At 48.9% G+C, this 18,789-nt stretch overlaps 1 protein-coding gene across 1 annotated transcript in view; it reads left to right on the top strand.

Moving 5' to 3' along the window:
- The window catches only part of CNOT6L (CCR4-NOT transcription complex subunit 6 like), an 844,987-nt gene that overhangs the window by 167,635 nt on the left and 658,563 nt on the right, over positions 1-18,789 (top strand). Inside the window, exon 4 of the mRNA XM_085640943.1 lies at positions 4,452-4,537. Coding sequence (XP_085497069.1) covers positions 4,452-4,537 — 86 coding nt within the window. The remainder of the gene's footprint in view (positions 1-4,451; positions 4,538-18,789) is intronic.

Below are 18,789 nucleotides of genomic sequence, written 5' to 3'. Positions count from 1 at the left end.
AGGGAGAAGGCGTGTCTCCAGGCCCGCAAGCGACAGCGCGAGCTTCCGTCGGATGTTCCACGTCGCTCCCAGACAGTGTCCTCGGATGGTGGATTTGTGAGCATCCCACTCTACTAATTCATTACTCGCTGTTTCCTCATTCAGGTCAAAGAATTGCTCAATCGCTGAGCCTAGGGAGGCGCGAAATTCAGCATCCTCCAAAGCCGCCGGTTGGAGCCGCCACGTAAGGACAGGAGGCCGCCCGGAGTCCCACGTAAGACGCAACTTAAGAGGGTTGTGATCTGAGTGGGTCCGACCCAGATACTCCGCCTGGCCCACCAGGGGGGATCAAAGAATGGGAGCCCACCTTCGGTCTATACGAACGTGCAAATCATGCACCACTGAGTAATACGAGTAGACGCGATCGTCAGGGTGTAAAGTGCGCCACATATCGTATAACGCCTAACGCGACAGCCAGTCGGTGAGGGTCCGCGCATTAGAGACCGCCTGCGTGTTGCGGAGGGGCAGAAACGACCTATCCAATCGTGCATCAAGGACAGAATTAAAGTACCCACCCAATAACCAGGGAAAACCCGCATATGGCGCCAGCACTGTGGACAGGTGGGCCAGAAACGACGGCTGGTCGACATTCGGGGCGTAGACTAAGCCTAGTAACCTATGTTGGCCGTTTAGTTTCCCACAAACCAGTGTATATCGCCCAGCTGTGTCAACTACCACCTCCTTGCAGGTAAACGGAATGCCCGCCCTCACCCAGATCAATGTACCACGAGCATGCGCAGAGTATGTGGTTCCAAATAACTGGCCCCTCCAGCGAGCGCGTAGCCGGTCAAGCTCAGGCTGCGTCATGTGGGTCTCTTGAAGAAGGGCAATGGCTGCTTTATGCCGTTGCAAGTAAGCGACAATTGAATATCGGCGTGCAGGGGTGTGCATCCCCCGTTTATTCCATGTGATTACGTCGGTGGCAGCCATCTAGAGCGGTTGAGATCCCCAGCAGTCACTGGGGCGGGAGCAAATCGGACGAAGGGGCAGATGTAGGGTCTATGTGTCATGTCAGTGTGCTGTGGCAGAAACCCCCCGAACAAAAGAACACTTAGGAACTGCTGAGTGCGTGTAATGAGGAACAATAACAATGAAACTACCAGGGCAAACCCCAAAGAAGACATTCGTCCAAACTTCAAGCTAATCGCTTCCTGAGCAAAACTAGGCCAATGGATGCCTAACGGGTGCGCTATGTGACTGTAACTAAGGCAACCTGTCCTATCACAAATGGTGCGAAGTATGTGCGGGTGGCCCCATCGCACCTCCCGACATCGCCTTCCGCCAACCCACCCACCGCATTCAGTCCCCCCCGAGCAGGAGCTCCCCCCTCCTTCCCATCCCCCTAGTAGGACCCAGCAGACATGTATATGCCCACGTCCAACACTGCACCTCATCTTGCAGGAGGAGAGGGCGAGACCTCCCCAGCTATCTCCGCCACATCTTGCCCCAGTTAGTACGGCCCTCGCTCCAACAGTTGCCACTGCCCCAACACCCTGGGCTCACACAATGTGGTCAGCAGTTTGGGGCGTCACCAGCGGGAGGGCCTGGTCATCTGAAAGTACAGTAGACTGGGAAGACGACCTACTAGTTCCAGGCTCACTATGTTCATGAACAGCTGTTGTACCCAGGCTGCTTGTGCACCCCAGAGTTGCCACCGCTTCCAGGGCTTCCTGCCGTTCTTGCCGCATCCTTTCCGGGCTAGGCGCCGCGGCGGGGCCCGGGCCCACCGCCCGCGGGCCTCTTTCCGTCGTCGCCGTCTCGGCTGCCTCTCCTTGCGCCCACTAGCTCCCGGTTCCATAGGTCTCCGGCTCCCACTCAGACCTGCCTCCTCCAGCCAGTCCCAGACGTCAGATGGGTCATCAAAGAACCGGGTCCCGTCTTTCGAAATCACTCTGAGGCGAGACGGGAACAGCAGGGAGTATGGGATCCCCAGGTCCCGCAACTGGTGCTTCACCGCCAGGTAGTTACTTCTCCGTTTTTGGACTGTAGCGGTGTAATCCGGGAACAGCATCATCCTACCTCCGTCCACCGTAATGGCATCCAGTTTCCTGGCCTCACGAAGCACCACATCCCGGTCTCAGAAGTTAAGGAGTCTGAAGAGAAAGGGACGTGGTCGCGCCCCGGGCGGAGGCTTCCGCTCCGGGACCCGGTGTGCATGCTCCACCACGAACTGTTGCGAGAGCACCCCCGGGGGAAGGATGTCGCGGATCCACCCTTCTACAAACTGCTCTGGGTTCCGTCCCTCCGCACCTTCCGGCAGTCCTACCACTCGCACATTGTTGCGGCGAGAGCGCCCTTCCGCGTCCTCAGCACCGTCTTCCAAGGTGTGGACACGGTCAATCAGATCCTGTAGGGCCGCAGTGTGGTGGCGCACCACGGGGTGGACCTCCTGGAGCGCTTGACGCTGCTGGGTGACAGAATCCGCTAACTTACGGTGGTCTGCGTGGAGGAGGGTGAAGTCCACCGTGACTTTATCTATTCGGGACTCCAACGAGGTCCTTGTCTGCTCCATCGCAGGACCCAATCGCTCCACCGCCGCCAAGACTGTGTCCATTTTCGCCTCGAGTGCCGTCGCCAGAAGCGTCATATGGCCATCCGGACGCCCAGGTGTGGTGCCCAGCTTCTCCGCCTGTGGCCGACCCACGAGCAACTTGTTCCGTAGACGGCCCATGGCCAGTTGCTGTGCGGAGGGCATTCGACGCCAACGCCCGTCCCAGACGTACCGTCCAGCCGCCTCCGTCCGCCTCGCCAAGGCACAACAGGGTGTGTACTAATAAACTCTCACAGCTGTGTACTGCCTTAATACACTAAACAAAAAAGAGAGGGAGGAACACAAATGCTCGTTCTTCTCCCCTAAATACTTGTACCAAACAATGAGAACGAGCTGAATACCATTTCATTTAACTAGCTTCCTGCTAACATTAAGTAGTCTTTCAGAAACAAAAAACATTTAGGCTTTTTAAACAACCCTCACTCACCAACCTAGCTGGTGGCATGCTTCATCATCTGGTTTCCACCTAGGCGTCTGCGTGCCTCCTAGGTGTGCTGCGGTGCCTGATTACAGCGGAAAGGGATGTTTCTTAGTGAACAAGTGAATTTAGTGAGTAGGAACCTTTAAACTACCTCCAGGTTACTCTCCCTGATAAGGATGAATTTTAAAAGTGAGTTCCTGGTGTAGGACTAAAAACAAAGGTGAATGAGAAAGAGAAAAAATGATCTCAGACATCCAGAAATGGTCTATGTTTCATCCAATCAAATCTATGTAAGGCAGCTTTCTTCAGGATCAGTGCTGTTGGGGCCTGCGGCGACCCTAAACAAGTGAAGTTAACGCGCACACCCTAAGGTGTGTGTAAGTGGGGTGGATTCGTAACTTACGATTTGCACCTGAATAAGTATATCTGGAAAAAAATCAAGAAGAGACATACATCATAGTTAAAACAACAGTTAGGGTGGATGCAGAGTTTGGCGCAGTGTGTGTTTCCAGTGCATCATAGTCCTTGTGTCACTGGCTGGAGGTCTGTCTTGCTACCATGCAATTGTGCTGAGTTTCTACGTGCATGCAACCTTTGCCTTCACGATCACAGAATTGAGTGTGAAAGAAAAAGCTGTGTGCCTGTATTACTGTACTGCAGTCAACTCTTATTCATTAGGCGTGATCACGATCAACAAGATCAGTGCTCTTGCATGTCACCCGGCATTCTTGGTGACTGCGAGCATAGTTTTATGTTATTGAATCAAACATTCATAAAACAATTTCTCATAGTCGGGCAAAGAACCATGAGTCGTGGCAAAAACACAGTGCTCATAGGGGCGCTTATGGTGTGGTTTTTACTCGTCACCTCTTTAAATGGAAAAATATGTTCCATCTGCTATGGTTGCGATCATTCCTTCAACATGGATCCTGGCGGGAGGTTGTATCTATTGTCACACTCGGTCGGGAGAAAGTCACAAGAGTATCAACAAACCATCAGGGTCAAAGCATTATGTGTAAATTGTCATGGTCATATTGAAAAGATTACGCATACTCTTTTTTTCTGAGAGACTACTTAATGTTAACAGGATGCTAGTTAATTGATCCAGTATTCAGCTCATTCTCATTGTTTTGCTGTATGAAATCCCATAGACAAATCCAAGTGAATGAGAATCTCCGAATGATACGCATCCAGCAGGGTAGGGGCGCCTTCCTTATGTTTGTCAGTGTGTTTTTGATGGTCTTTGCCAGATCTGACATTTGATATCCTATCATAGCATTGTGATTTCTCTCATAATTCTACTTTCTTAACATGTTAGTTTCACAATCTCTATCCATGTCTTCCTGAGTTAGGTATATATCACCTTTCTATGCTTTTCTTTTAATGTTCTCCGGGGAATTACTTTTAAAATTCTAATCTGGTCTCTGTTTTTTTCTGCAGGGAATTACTTTTAAATAACAATCTGTTACGGGTTTTGCCTTATGAACTGGGAAGACTGTTCCAGCTGCAGACACTAGGATTAAAAGGTTAGCATATAAGTAATTCTCCTGTTGCCTAATTTTGTTTTCCTTCTGCATTTCTTGTGCCCTGTTGCCTAATTTTGTTTTCCTTCTGCTTCTCTTGTGCCCTGTTGCCTAATTTTGTTTTCCTTCCGCATCTCTTTTGCCTGGTTTTCCCTTCGCTCCCCCCACCGTACCTCACCCGCTTCTTTCCCGTCCCTGCGGCCCCGCCCCCCTGCTCTCCCATTCGCCACCCCGCTCCCGCATCCCAGCTGCACCTCCCTCCCACCTCCCCTCATATGGAGGCCGCGCAGCGGTGAAAGGAGCGACCTCTGACCCTGCTCGTAGGCAGGCCGCTTCCCACGCTGCGCTGCATTGCTTTGCCAGACTTTGCCTTGTTTACTTTCTTGTGCCCTGTTGCCTAATCTTGTTTACCTTCCGCATTTCTTGTGCCCTGTTGCCTAATTTTGTTTTCCTTCCTCATTTCTTGTGCCCTGTTGCCTAATTTTGTTTTCCTTCTGCATTTATTGTGCCCTGTTGCCTAATTTTGTTTTCCTTCCGGATCTCTTGTGCCCGGTTTTTCCTTAGCTCCCTCCGCAGTCCCTCACCTGCGTCTTTCCCGCTGCTGCGTCCCTGTGGCCCCGCCCCCCTGCTCTCCCATTTGCCACCCCGCTCCCGCCTCCCAGCTGCTCCTCCCTCCCACCTCCCCTCATATGGAGGCCGCGCCGCTGGTGCGCCAAAGGCGCACCTAACGCAAGCCCGTCTGCGCCCGTCCGCGCCTGGACCGCGGCTAGTGCAAGACCCCCTGGCCCCCGCGGACGCCACGACGCCCAACACCGCTACGATGCCAGCACCCTCCACGCACTCAACACCGGACGATCACACACTTGCTTCCTGGCCGCACCGAAAGGCACCCACGGACCTTTCACCTGCCGGAACTACAGCTTCACCAGCATCCGCCCCGCCAAGCTGCCGACCAGGAAAGAACCCATCTACCTCAGATGCATCCTCCTCAACACCCACTCCGCACGCAAACACGCCGTTGAACTCTGGGACCTACTCGACTCAACATCCCCAGACGTCGCCTACCTGACAGACCTGGCTGAACCCCTGCCTCAGCACCCGACATCGCCATAGCCGTCCCGGAAGGCTACAAGATCACCCGCAGGGAGCGCACCAACGGAACAGGAGGAGGAATCGCCTTCGTCCACAGGAACACTCTGAGTCTCGACCAACACCGACGACACCCTCAGCACCGCCGAACACCTGCACTTCCAGATCCACTCCGACCCCACCACCACCCTCAGAGGAACCCTCGTTTACAGACCCCCCGGACCCCGACCACAGTTCAGCGACTCCATCGCCGACTTCGTCAGCGCATACGCCCTCGCCTCCACGGACTACATCCTCCTCAGGGACCTGAACTTTCACCTCGAGAACAACGACGACACCAACTCCACCACCCTGATCGACAACCTAGCTAGCCTCGGACTCAGACAACTCGTCACAACACTAACCCACGCCGCCGGCCACACGCTTGACCCCATCATCTCCGCAAGCCCCCACGCCGCCTTCACTCACACCACCGAACTCCACTGGACTGACCATCGCTACATCCACTTCACCATCAAGAAGCCCACCACGCACCACCGCACCCAACAGATGCCTCGCTGCTGCTGGAGCAAAGTCACCGAAGATCAGCTAACCACCACCCTCGCCCAGAGCCAACCCGCTGACCTCACCTACCCCGGCACCACCGCACGCAACCTCAGACAGTGGATCGACGACTGCGCCAACACCCTCTCCCCGTTCAAGAAACTCTCCAACAGTCACACCAGCAAGAACGCCAGCTGGTTCACTGAAGACCTCCAGGCCTCCAAGCAAACCTGCTGAAAACTGGAGAAGAACTGGCTCCGTGAATGAACACCGGACAGCTACGCAGCCCACAAGAACGCCACCTGCAGACACCATCACCTCATCGGATCCGCCAAAAGGGCCTCCTTCAAAGACCGCCTAGACAACAACGTGCACAACAGCAAAGAGCTCTTCAACATTGTGAATGAACTCTCCAACCCCAACTCCAACCCCAACGACATCCCAACCTCGCAAGACGTGTGAGACTCGCTGGCCACCTTCTTCCATCACAAGATCGCAGACATCCACGACAGCTTCAACACAACGACCGCCCCGACAACCACTGAGACACCCGCTCCCACTACCACCATCCGCACCAGCAGCCTGCTCTCCTGGACCAAGATCATCGACGACAACACCATCAAGATCATGAACACCATCCACTCAGGATCGCCGTCAGACCCACGCCCACACCACATCTTCAACAAAGCCAGCACAGCCATCGCACCCTATCTCTGGAAAGTCATCAACATCAACCTTCCCGGAGAGCTGGAAGCACACAGAGATCAACGCCTTACTCAAGAAACCCAAGGCGGACCCCTAGGACCTCAAGAACTTCTGGCCCATCTCCCTGCTCCTGTTCCCGGCGAAGGTCATCGAGAATACCATCAACAATAAACTGACCTGCTACTGAACTCAGACAAGACGGAGGTCCTCATCCTCGGATCCACCCCTTCGGCCTGGGACGACTCCTGGTGGCCGACCACACTGGGAACAGCTCCAACACTCACCGACCACGCAATCAACCTAGGGGTCATCCTCAACTCCACGCTCTCCATGACTAAGCAGGTCAACGCCTTCTCTTCTTCCTGCTTCAACACCCTCCGCATCCTCCACAGGATCTACAAGTGTATCCCCACCAAAACGAGAAGAACTGTCACCTAGGCCCTCGTGAGCAGCAGGTTGGACTACGGAAACGCCCTCTATGCAGGAGCCTTGGCCAAACTCCTGAGACGGCTGCAACGCATCCAGAACGCCTCTGCACGCCTGATCCTCGACATCCCTCGCTGCAGCCTCATCACACCCCACCTTAGAGACCTGCACTGGCTCCCCGTCAACAAGAGGATAGCCTTCAAGCTCCTCACTCACACAAGGCACTCCACAACACCGGACCAGCGTACCTCAACAGACGACTCAGCTTCTACACTCCCACCCGCCAGCTCCGCTACGCAGGCCTCGCCCTAGCCACTGTTCCCCGCATCCGAAGAGTGACCTCCGGCGGCAGATCTTTCTCCCACATCGCCGTCAAGACCTGGAACACCCTCCCCATCCACCTACGGCAGACCTAAGACCTGCTGACCTTCAGAAGACTCCTCAAGACCTGGCTTTTCGAGCAGTAGCAGTATTCCCCACCCCCAGCGCCTTGAGACCCTCACGCTTTACAAATGATATGATTGATTGATTAATAGTAATTTCGAGGGTTTTCATTATCCATTAGATAGGTGTTGTGTGCATCATTTTATGTAACTTTCAAATAAAAACGTTGTCCTCCATGTCCTAGCCACCCAGACTAGTATTTTCTGTTTATGGTAACGTCTTTTCTTATCTTAAATTACTCTTCATCATTGAATATCACTGTCTATGAGTGGGATCCGAACCACATGACAATATGGCATTTTATTTTTATTAAAACTGTCTTAATGTACTTAATAACAGTATCACTTAGATCAATATGAATCACAACTCGACATTTTTACGGAATTTAGAATAAATAAATAAACTAAAATATAACCCAGCCTACACCTATCCATAGGCAAATAAAGCTTAACCAGTGCCACCCTGCAACAGGTGTTGTGCCAGAAACTCCTGAGTCAGTGTTTTGAGGGATTAAAAAAAGGGTGCCGTGATATAAAAGGGAAAGGTGGTGAAATATTACAACTGAAAGGGCAGCATGAGTAATTTAAGGGTTGCTATGCGGCCCCCCACAGAGTGCGACAGACACCTCCAAAACCTTATCTTTACCCGTAACCATGGCACTGCACAAGTAAGGTTTGCGTTGAAAAGGTGAGCAGGGGTGTGGTAGACGTGTATACCAAGATAGCGAATTATGGTGGGCTGCCAGGTCAGTCGAACACCATTGAGGCAAAAGGAAGGGTCTGGTCTCATGGGGGTAAAAAGAAAGAGGCATGATTTGGCTCAGTTGACCCTAAGGCCCGAAAGGTCAGTTACCCATGTGTTATTGAGTGGAGTGGATGTATGTGGTGTGGAGTGGAATAATGTGGGTTATGTTAGCCCACAGGATTTTGTGCCACAGGCCATGTAATGAGCTTTATAGAAGTTAGTCTCAAGATCCAGGTTATCCATAAATGGGACAAAGTTGTCAATGAGGCCCCTAAGATCACTGAGGGTTCATGATAATAGTACTGCGTCATCATCAGATAATAGAGCCGGAACTGGAGTTGAGTTAACCACAGGCATATTCTTCCCTGAGGAGAGTAGGAAGGCGTTAAGGCCATTTACAAATAGGGGCCAAAATGCAACCTTTGCAACACCCCCACACCACAGAAGCCGCTCCTTCATTTACGAAAATCCGCCATCCATGCAGATTTAGTAGAAGTGTTACTAGTTTAATAAGTTTGATCAGAGCATCAACGATAAGAATAAGGAACAAAAGGAGGTGGCTGACTACGTTTTAATTTTCATTGTGAACTAACTTATCTGCATTTGGATTCACTAAAAGAATGTCCGATCTTATACCTCAGAAATAAGAAAAGACATTGCCACTTTTTAATTCATTTTTTATGTTTTTTATGACAAGAAATGATGTGTTGAATATTATGTACTTTTTTAATAAAATGATGATGTTATTAAGAAGTGATTATTAAATTGGAAATCTATTCCGGACACTTCTCTTTCTGTTGCGATTTACATAATGCAACAACTGCTGATATGAACGATATCAGTCCCAGGATGCATCACTCCATGTGAGATGAAAAATCATCGTACTCAAAGTTTAATCAGTAATCCATAATTTTATTATTTATAAAGTTGGTTGTAGAACGAGGTATTGACAATATTCAAATGCGTGCATAATGCTCAATCGCCTTTAGTGCAGCATGTTGAAATACCCAGTCCCGTTAACAGTGGTGAAAAGTATAATCCAATGTATTTCGGGCCATGACGGCCCTTCGTCAGGGATACTTTTCTGAAAAGATATTAATCAAACGAATTGGCATTAGTATTCTGTGAACATAGGCCCACTTAAGCAATTAAGGAATAATGTGGGAGGGGTTACATCGTCAATATAAGGTCTGTTACACATGAGGGTGAATACCATCAGAGCAAAGTGGGAAGCACTGCGTGTGCATTTGAGCAGCATACGAAGGTATGAGAGACCCGTTTTATTTAACCTTCGGGGAATAGCAGTGTATATCTTTGTAATTTCTATCGGTCTTGAACTTTCCACAATGAGGGAGGGCTACTTGGTAGCACATGTTTAGATCTGTTAATTCAGGTTGAGAGGGAAAGCGTCTGTTAATGTACAATTGGTTTAACATTTATAAAAGGAGCTTTATGGTCTTTGTAATTAGTTCACAGAATACTAATGCCAATTCGTTTGATTAATATCTTTTCAGAAAAGTTAATACCTCGTTCTACAACCAACTTTATAAATAATAAAATTATGGATTACTGATTAAACTTTGAGTACGATGATTTTTCATCTCACATGGAGTGATGCATCCTGGGACTGATATCGTTCATATCAGCAGTTGTTGCTTTGTGTATTCGGCGCTTCAGGACGTAGCGTTAGCCAGGATTGCTTCCCTTTAAGGATTACCATTGGATTAAAATGAACAAAACATGGAGTGCGGGACCAAGATTTGTCTTCATATAATTGCGATTTACATAATGACATTTATTGTGTTCCTTCAAAACTATTCAATTGCCTAGGAGTTACTTTTCTCATACATATTTACCCTGTCTTAAGAATTGGTATATCAATTGTTCAGGGGGTCCTTGTTTTTTTCATTTGTTTCACCCCTTCACTAAAGCCATATTGGACCACTAACAAGGCTTGGTGTCTTCAGCCCATGCTTCTATCTTATGGAGTATAATTCGGCCAACTACTTTAAACGATAAAATCAAGCTGGAAAATTGGTCGATAGCAGCAGCGATCTTTTCTCTTTCCCTTTTTATAGACAGGAACGATAATTGATGTATGCCAAGAGGATGGTGGTTTAGAGCGCTCAGCTGTGTTTAATACATTAGTATTGGCGGGACCCAAAACTCAAATTTTTCTTGTAGTTTCATTGGGAGCCCATCATGGCCAGGGGCCTTTACATGATTGGAGGCTAGTGATGCCTGTGACATCTTCATGTAAATCAAATTTGATTTCAAGTGAGAAGCTGGGGGGCTGTATCAGTGTATGCTCAGTACCCATAAACGGATCTAAAATGTCAGCCTAGATGTTGGTTTACAGGCCATTCGATTTGCCAACATTGATTTTGTTTGAGTTCTTTATCTTCCAGAAGGCCTGTGCACTTTTTCTTGAGCAAGCTGTTAGTAAATTTGTCCAGGTTTCTTTTCAAATTGCACATTTTCACTTCTTTATCTGCAATTTTTACTCAGACCTGGCTCTTGCTATATCTGTCTGAACGCTAGGTATTGTTAAGTGCCACTCGCAGTCATATATTGGCCTCTCTACATTCTTATTAAGCCAGTTTGTGTCAGTAGACTTTTTTTTTTCTTCTTCTTAACAGGGGCCAATAGAGACATAATGGCCTTGTGTAATAAATGTGTCAACCATTAGGGCTTTTGGACAAGTCACAGATAAAAGATAGAACATGGTCATTCATCAAATTCAAGTTGTCTTTGACAATGTTTAAAAATAAACTAGGTGTATGAGCTGTCCACCACCTGATCCTCAGCCCCTTATATGCTATCGCGGGACCAGTTGAACCCTTCTCATACTGTTTATTGGTTATAACTGATTGGGTAAATACTAATTCATTAGGATTGTGATCACTGTAACTGCTGGCACTAGTACCCTCCGCCAGGAAAAATTTGTATTCATGAGTCACGATATATAAATCTAATCAGTAACAGTAGCTTGACCCCATCCACATTAAGGTAACCATTTGACTATCTTGACACACAATATCAGCAACATTACAAAGATTGAAATCCAATACGTTTTAATATAGCCTAACTCCCCTAATATAGCCTACTGTCCATTGTGCGCTTATAACACACTGTATCCTCAGTCAGCAAAGGGTCAGAGAGGGAAGAGGCAGCACCAAACTTGCCGTTAAATTCTCCTCCTAGGATAATATTGAAACACTTAAATGTTGAATAGAGACCTATTCCTTGAAATATCCATAATGAGGAAAAAGGCATTGATGCTGCGGCTTTTAGGCACAAGAATGTACAGCAATCTAAAAATTAATAAGAAAGGAATTTCAATAATTAGAAATGCAGACCCAAATTATTTAGATTCCGGAATGTGTAAGTGCTACAGGTACATTCTTAGGACCTAGGGATGTCCAAAATAGAGTGGCTATGACCGTGGCTCATCCTGAGGGAAAGGGAATTAAAGAAATACAGTGACTAAAATAAACATCTTAAACAATATCCTCTGTGGCCCAGGTTTCCTTCAGCATAATAAAATCTAAAATGTTAACATGGCTGAGCCAGTCATTATCGGGCATCTTGGAATTGATGCCTTAAATGTTCCAACAAATAGATTAATTTGTGTTGGTTGACAGCAGGTCCTGGAGAATGACAGCCTCGACAATGTAACCATATTCACAATAGTATTAGCTCCATCCAACTTCATGTTTTCCATTCTGTGTCAGTCCAACTGAATCATATTAGAGAGGGGATAAAAAACGATGTTTGCCCAACATGTCTCCTGGAAGGGAAGAGGGGTTAATTAGATGGGTCATGCATGTATCACAGGCCACCGTTGCAAATGTTTATAGAAAAAACTCACCGGTAATAGGCTACTGTTCACAGTTGGGACCAGGCCATAAGGATTTTGAGATAGAAGGCAACAAGCTAATGCTGGTTGTTTAAAATTTATAATCACACAATCTTTGGCAAATTGCTTGTGTGTAGGCCATACCCATATGTTATATGCATTTTATCATTGCCATCATGTGGTAATAGATTAGCAGAGCATAAATTAGAAGGATGAGAAGAAACTGTACAGAGGTTGTCAAAGCCATGTTGGCTGGCCCCCTAATGATGGGCATCATGCTTTGAGCAGACAGTTTGGAAATTGGTTGCTCCAAGTTACTCAGAAGCTCCAAGTTACTCAGAAACTCCAAGTTACTCAGACGCTCCATCGGAGCACCTGGCTCCTTTGCTGTTTTTTTTAGCTAAAATCTCTTTAAAGCATCTATCAAACAAACTTTTTATGTTTGATTTGAGGTTATTTATTAAACCAGTTTAAGATTTTTCATATATTTTTTAGCAAAACGTTATTTTCAAAAAGTAGGAAAAGATGATCCACATATATATATCAATAATCAAAAACAATACGTGAAACAATTCACAAAATTACATTCATAGACAAAACATTGAAAAAAGGACATTGGAGAATTGCAACAATCCATAAGAGGAACATTGTGTTCGAGGCATATGAGCTGCAGATTACACAGTTTTGCATAGATCGCCATCTGGTGTTGGGCCCGGATGTTTGCAGTTTGTATTTCCTCTTGGAAAGTCTTTGGAAGTCACGAGGTCGGTGACTCCTCCCTTGGTTCGTATTGCGCATGGGCTTCGGCTCCATCCTCAGATTGTTTTTTTTCCGCCATCGGGCTTGGATGTAATACTTCGCGCTCCAGTTCCGAACATTCCAGTTCGACGATCGAAGTGGAATCCTCGCTCTCCGCGGTATTGTTCAGATACTGATCTCCTCAATCACCTTCTTCTTCGACACACCTTCGATTGCAGTCATCGACGGCGGCCTTCGGGCCTATCCAGGCTCCGGTCCCGGCTGATGGAAAGAACTCCATTCAAGAAGTGCCCTCGATGTGGGTCCAAATTCCCCCACACCGATCTTCATGAGGTGTGCAACCTCTGCCTCTCCCCTGACCATGAGGCTCGAGACTGTCCCGCCTGCAAGTCTCTTAGATCCAAAAAGACTATTCGAGATCGAAGGGCCAGACGAAAAATGGCGCACTCCTCGACTTCCTTTCCAGTCGACATCTTCGGGGGCGACGTCGAAGCTCCGGGACAGCAGCACACCGAAGAGGACCTAGTCAGTGCTTCCGAAGCCGACGACTCTGATGTGGAGGACATCACCCCGGCGCAGAGGGTCGTGAGTAAAATACCCCCTCCCACACCCGCGCCGGCACCCAAAAAGGCTTCGGTCACGCCTTCGCCTCCGGGCCGAGGCACCAAAGCCCTCGGTGTCCAAACCCAGCCTATCGGTGCCGACCAAACATCGTAAGGCCTTCGGCACAGACACTCCCGCGCCAAAGCCTGTCTCGGCACCGAACAAAAAATCGGAGGTTCCAAAAAAGCACGGCACAGACAAGCCTAAAAAGCCATTGGCCCCGAAAACATCGGCGCCGACCGAACAACCAGTGTCCCAAGAACTTTTTACACCGGATGCTTTGCAAAAGAAACTTACCAAGGATCCAAAAACTGGACATTTGGCACTGTCGTCTAAAAAGAGACATTTGGACAAACCAGCTCCAGCTCCACCTCCACCTCCAAAGAGGAAGGACTGTGCTACCTCCCCTTTCAGAGTGCCTTCCCCACTTCCTCCACCTCCTCCACCCTCTCCACCTCCGCCCCCTCCACCTTCTCCACCCCTGCCTCATCGCTCTCCGACCCCGTCTCCAGACCATGATGATCAGGGGGACCCATACTACGACCCAGCATATGTGTTACAAGACCCCACTCCTACAGGATCCCCAGACGTCAGGCGAAGCACCACCGCCTAACAAAGAGTCAAAGCTCCTGGACGCGTCAGGAAAACGCACTGCGTCACAGGCAGCCAATATATGGCGTATCGCCAACACTCAAGCGCTATTGGCCAGATACGACAGAGCGCATTATGATGAACTAGAAACCATCATGCACCATCTCCCAGAAAAATATAAAAATAGGGCCAATTAATTAATTCAAGAGGGTAAGACCATAACTAATACCTCTATACGCTGTGCCTTAGACGCAGCAGACACAGCCTCCAGGGCCATTAACACTAGTGTCCTCCGTCGACACGCTTGGCTGAGAGTTTCAGGCTTTAAACCTGAGGTACAAGCCTCCATATTAAACCATCCATTTGATCAAGAACATTTATTCGGTCCAAAGATAGATGAGGCCCTTGAGAAAATGAAGAAAGACACAGATACGGCGAAATCTATGGGAGCCCTACATTCACACCCTCCTAGGCGCTCCTTTCGCCGCTCTTCCTTTCGGGGCACAGGCAGAGGCTACTCCTCAGATAGCGCGTCCACGTCCTACAAATCCCCTCCTCAGTCCACCTTCACAAAAGGTTATCAAAGAGGCGGCTATAGAGGCAATAACAATAAAGGCAGAGGCAAAACAAATACCGCCCGCTCTGCCACACCGCCTACCCAATGTTTTTCTCCTGCTCCCTCCAGACCATCCCTATCCGGTCGGGGGCAGACTACAAAATTTCCTTCACGTCTGGGAGTCCATCACATCAGACAAATGGGTGACCCAAATTATTAGTTCAGGGTGCTGCCTAGAACTCACATCCACCCCCCCCCCCCAACATTCCACCCAGGCAACGCCCAATGTCACAAGAACACTCCACGTTACTAAAACAGGAGGTAGTCTCCTTCCTACAAAAACACGCAATAGAACAGGTCCCCCACGATCAGCAAAATGTAGGGGTCTACTGCCTATATTTTCTGATACCAAAAAGAGACGAGACTCTACGACCTATCTTAGATCTCCGGCCTCTAAACACATACATACATTCGGACCATTTTCACATGGTAACACTTCAGCAGGTACTTCCGCTCCTCTCCCAGAACGACTTTCTCACCACACTGGACTTGAAAGACGCATACTTTAACATTCCGGTACACCATGCCCACAAAAATTACCTCAGATTCGTAGTGGACGGGCAACACTACCAGTTCAAGATGCTCCCATTCGGGGTCACAACAGCACCACTGGTATTCACCAAGTGCCTAGCGGTAGTGGCGGCACATCTCAGAAGACAGCACATTCACGTCTTCCCGTATCTGGACGACTGGCTGATAAAAGCCGCGTCCTACAACCAATGTGTACACCACACCGCCACTACAATCCAACTACTTCACCAACTAGGCTTCACGGTGAACCACCAAAAGTCCCAGCTAACACCATCCCACATAAAGCAATACCTCTGTGCCACCATAGACACCTCAAAAGCCATAGCCTACCCCAATCCGGCCAGGATTGCAAGCATTCAGGCTTCAACACTCCCTCCCAGCAAGAGTGTTTATGCAACTGATAGGGATGATGGCCTCTTGCATTTTCATAGTGCCACATGCAAGACTCCAGATGCGTCCACTCCAAGAGTGCTTAGCGCGCCAATGGAACCAGGCCCAGGGGCAACTGACAGATCTGGTGTTGGTAGATGGTCGCACCCATCGCTCTCTGCAGTGGTGGAACACCACAAATCTTTCCAAAGGTCGACCATTCCTGGACCCGGTTCCACAAATAATCCTGACAACAGACGCATCGCTCTCCGGCTGGGGAGCTCATCTACTACACCTCACAGTGCAGGGCACATGGACGCCGCAACAAAAGTTACTCCACATCAATCATCTGGAGTTACTGGCAATCTTTCTAGCCCTAAAATCCTTTCACACACAGATTTTAGGCAAGGCAGTCCTTATCCGCACAGACAACATGACCGCCATGTACTACATCCAAAAACAAGGCGGCACACACTCTCCACAGCTCTCTCAACTAGCACAAAGCATATGGAGATGGGCAATTCCCCACAAAATCTTTCTCCTAGCCCAGCATGTCCCAGGAGTCCAAAACACCATGGCAGATTTGCTCAGCAGACAGACGCAGCAGATCCACGAGTGGGAACTTCACCCGCAGGTTCTTCACCCGTTCTTTCAGATGTGGGGGTGTAGGAATGCCGATAGCCTGACACGAGGTATGTATGGAGACCAGGCAGCATATGAGGTATTGTAATCCTTATTTAATAGGAACAAGCCACAGGGTACAGGATTTCCTCCTTTCTTTTAACTACAAATGAACTGAATGACCAAACAGGGGCATCCACAAGTTAGCACCACAGGTTCAGGGCTGAGCCAGCGTATTTCTGCTATCGCTCCTTCTCTCCTCCGATGGTTGCAGTGACCTTCTTGCCCCCTTCTCTGGTTCTTCTCACCCTCTTCGTAGGGGAACCTCCAAAACCTGGGCAGCCCCAAGGGAAAAGAAAGAAACGCTCTGGTTAGGTTCTCCTCACTTCTCCTATTTGCCTGTGCCACCGCCACCAAACGTCGTGAGAGGGGAAAAGGAAAATTAGGGGTCAGGAAGGAACGGTAATGTGAGAGGGGTGAGGGATTCCGATTCTACTCCGACTGTGACTGTGTTGCTTTTTCTATGTACAAGCACCCCAGGTACCCCACCAAAAAGACCCTTTAAGGGGCACTTGCCTGTGGCCACGACCCGGGTACCGGGCCGTGGCAGCTGGACCCGGGGCGTCCTTTCCCTCTCTCGGGCCGCCGGGCTTGTGCGCAGTGTACGCTTCCTCCCTTGAGGGTACGGCTTCCGAGGTTTCCCCGTCTGCTTCACTGGTCGTCACGGGTCCCGCTCTTCTCCGAGTGCCGTCGCTGACGTCTCCGCTGGTCGTCTGTGGCTCCGTTGTTCTCTCTCCCTGGTTCCGCTCTTCCTCCGCGCTGTCCTGGAACAACGCCTTCCGGGTACCGCCCTCCTTATATTCTATTGGCTGCAGTGTGCTGACGATGCGCGTTCCGAGTGCAACTAGACCGCAAACTGTTTCCGGCACTTCCTGGTCGTCGTAGTCCGTTTCACCCACCTTCCGCCTGGCTGCGTCGTCGTCTTCCTCCTCACAGGGGGCATCCACAGATAGACCTATTCGCCACCCACGAAAACAAAAAATGCCCAAGCTTCGCCGCCAGATACCCACACCCATTGTCCAAAGGCAATGCGATATGGATGAACTGGTCAGGCAAATTTGCATACGCCTTTCCACCTCACACTAATTCCATTAGTGCTGCGAAAGCTACAACAGCACTCCCTCACACTCATTCTAGTAGCTCCAACATGGGCCAGACAACCGTGGTACACCACGCTGCTGGAACTCTCAGTAGTGCCACAGCAAAAATTACACCTCTCACCATGCCTCCTAACCCAGAACCATGGAGAGATCAGACACCCGGACCCAGCTCAGCTCAACCTTGCGATCTGTATGAACGTTATCAGAGAAGCTAGACGCCCTACCACTAGAGCCTGCTACGCTGCCAAGTGGAAAAGATTTGTTGTTTATTGCCATAACAACACAATCAACCCTCTAGACGCATCCATACAGCACATCATATGCTACTTACTATATCTACAAAGATGTAACCTAGCATATACATCCATTCGGCTACACCTCGCAGCAATTGCCGCTTACCTACAAAACAGACAGAACCTATCACTTTTCAGAGTGCCTGCCATTAAAGCCTTCATGGAAGGCCTAAAACGAATAATTCCCCCCAGAGTTCCACCCTCACTTGTGTGGAACTTAAATATAGTGCTCACAAGGCTAATGGGACCGCCTTTCGAACCTTTGCATAAATGCGAACTGCAATTCCTCACCTGGAAAACAGCTTTCTTTGTAGCCATCACCTCCCTTAGAAGGGTCAGTGAAATACAAGCACTTACTATACAAGAACCTTTTCTCCAAATGCACCCGAACAAGGTTGTCCTCCGTACCAACCCAAAATTCCTACCCAAAGTCATCTCACCCTTTCATCTAAACCAATCGGTAGAATTACCAGTTTTTTTCTCGCAACCTCAAACTATTGCAGAAATGGCTCTACACACACTGGATGTTAAAAGGGCCTTGCTTTACTATATCCAGAGAACACAACCTTTCAGAAAGACAAAGCAACTGTTTGTTTCTTTCTCTCCACCTCATAAAGGCAACCCCATCTCTAAATCAGGGATAGCTAGGTGGATTGTAAAATGCATACAAATTTGCTACCACAAAGCAAAACGCACGCTATCTATTCCCCCTAAAGCCCACTCTACAAGAAAGATAGGGGCTTCTATGGCTTTTCTAGGGAACATCCCATTAGATAATATCTGCAAGGCAGCTACATGGTCAACACCGCACACTTTCACTAAACATTACTGTGTAGATGTGCAAACCAAGCAACAAGCTAGTGTGGGCCAAGCTGTACTAAAAACACTATTTCAAACCACTG

The sequence above is a fragment of the Triturus cristatus genome, chromosome 2_2, assembly GCF_964204655.1.
Source record: "Triturus cristatus chromosome 2_2, aTriCri1.1, whole genome shotgun sequence".
In the NCBI taxonomy this organism is placed as follows: Eukaryota; Metazoa; Chordata; class Amphibia; order Caudata; family Salamandridae; genus Triturus; species Triturus cristatus.
Note: the sequence above shows the minus strand (reverse complement) of the source record. Positions and strands in the feature narration are given on the sequence as shown.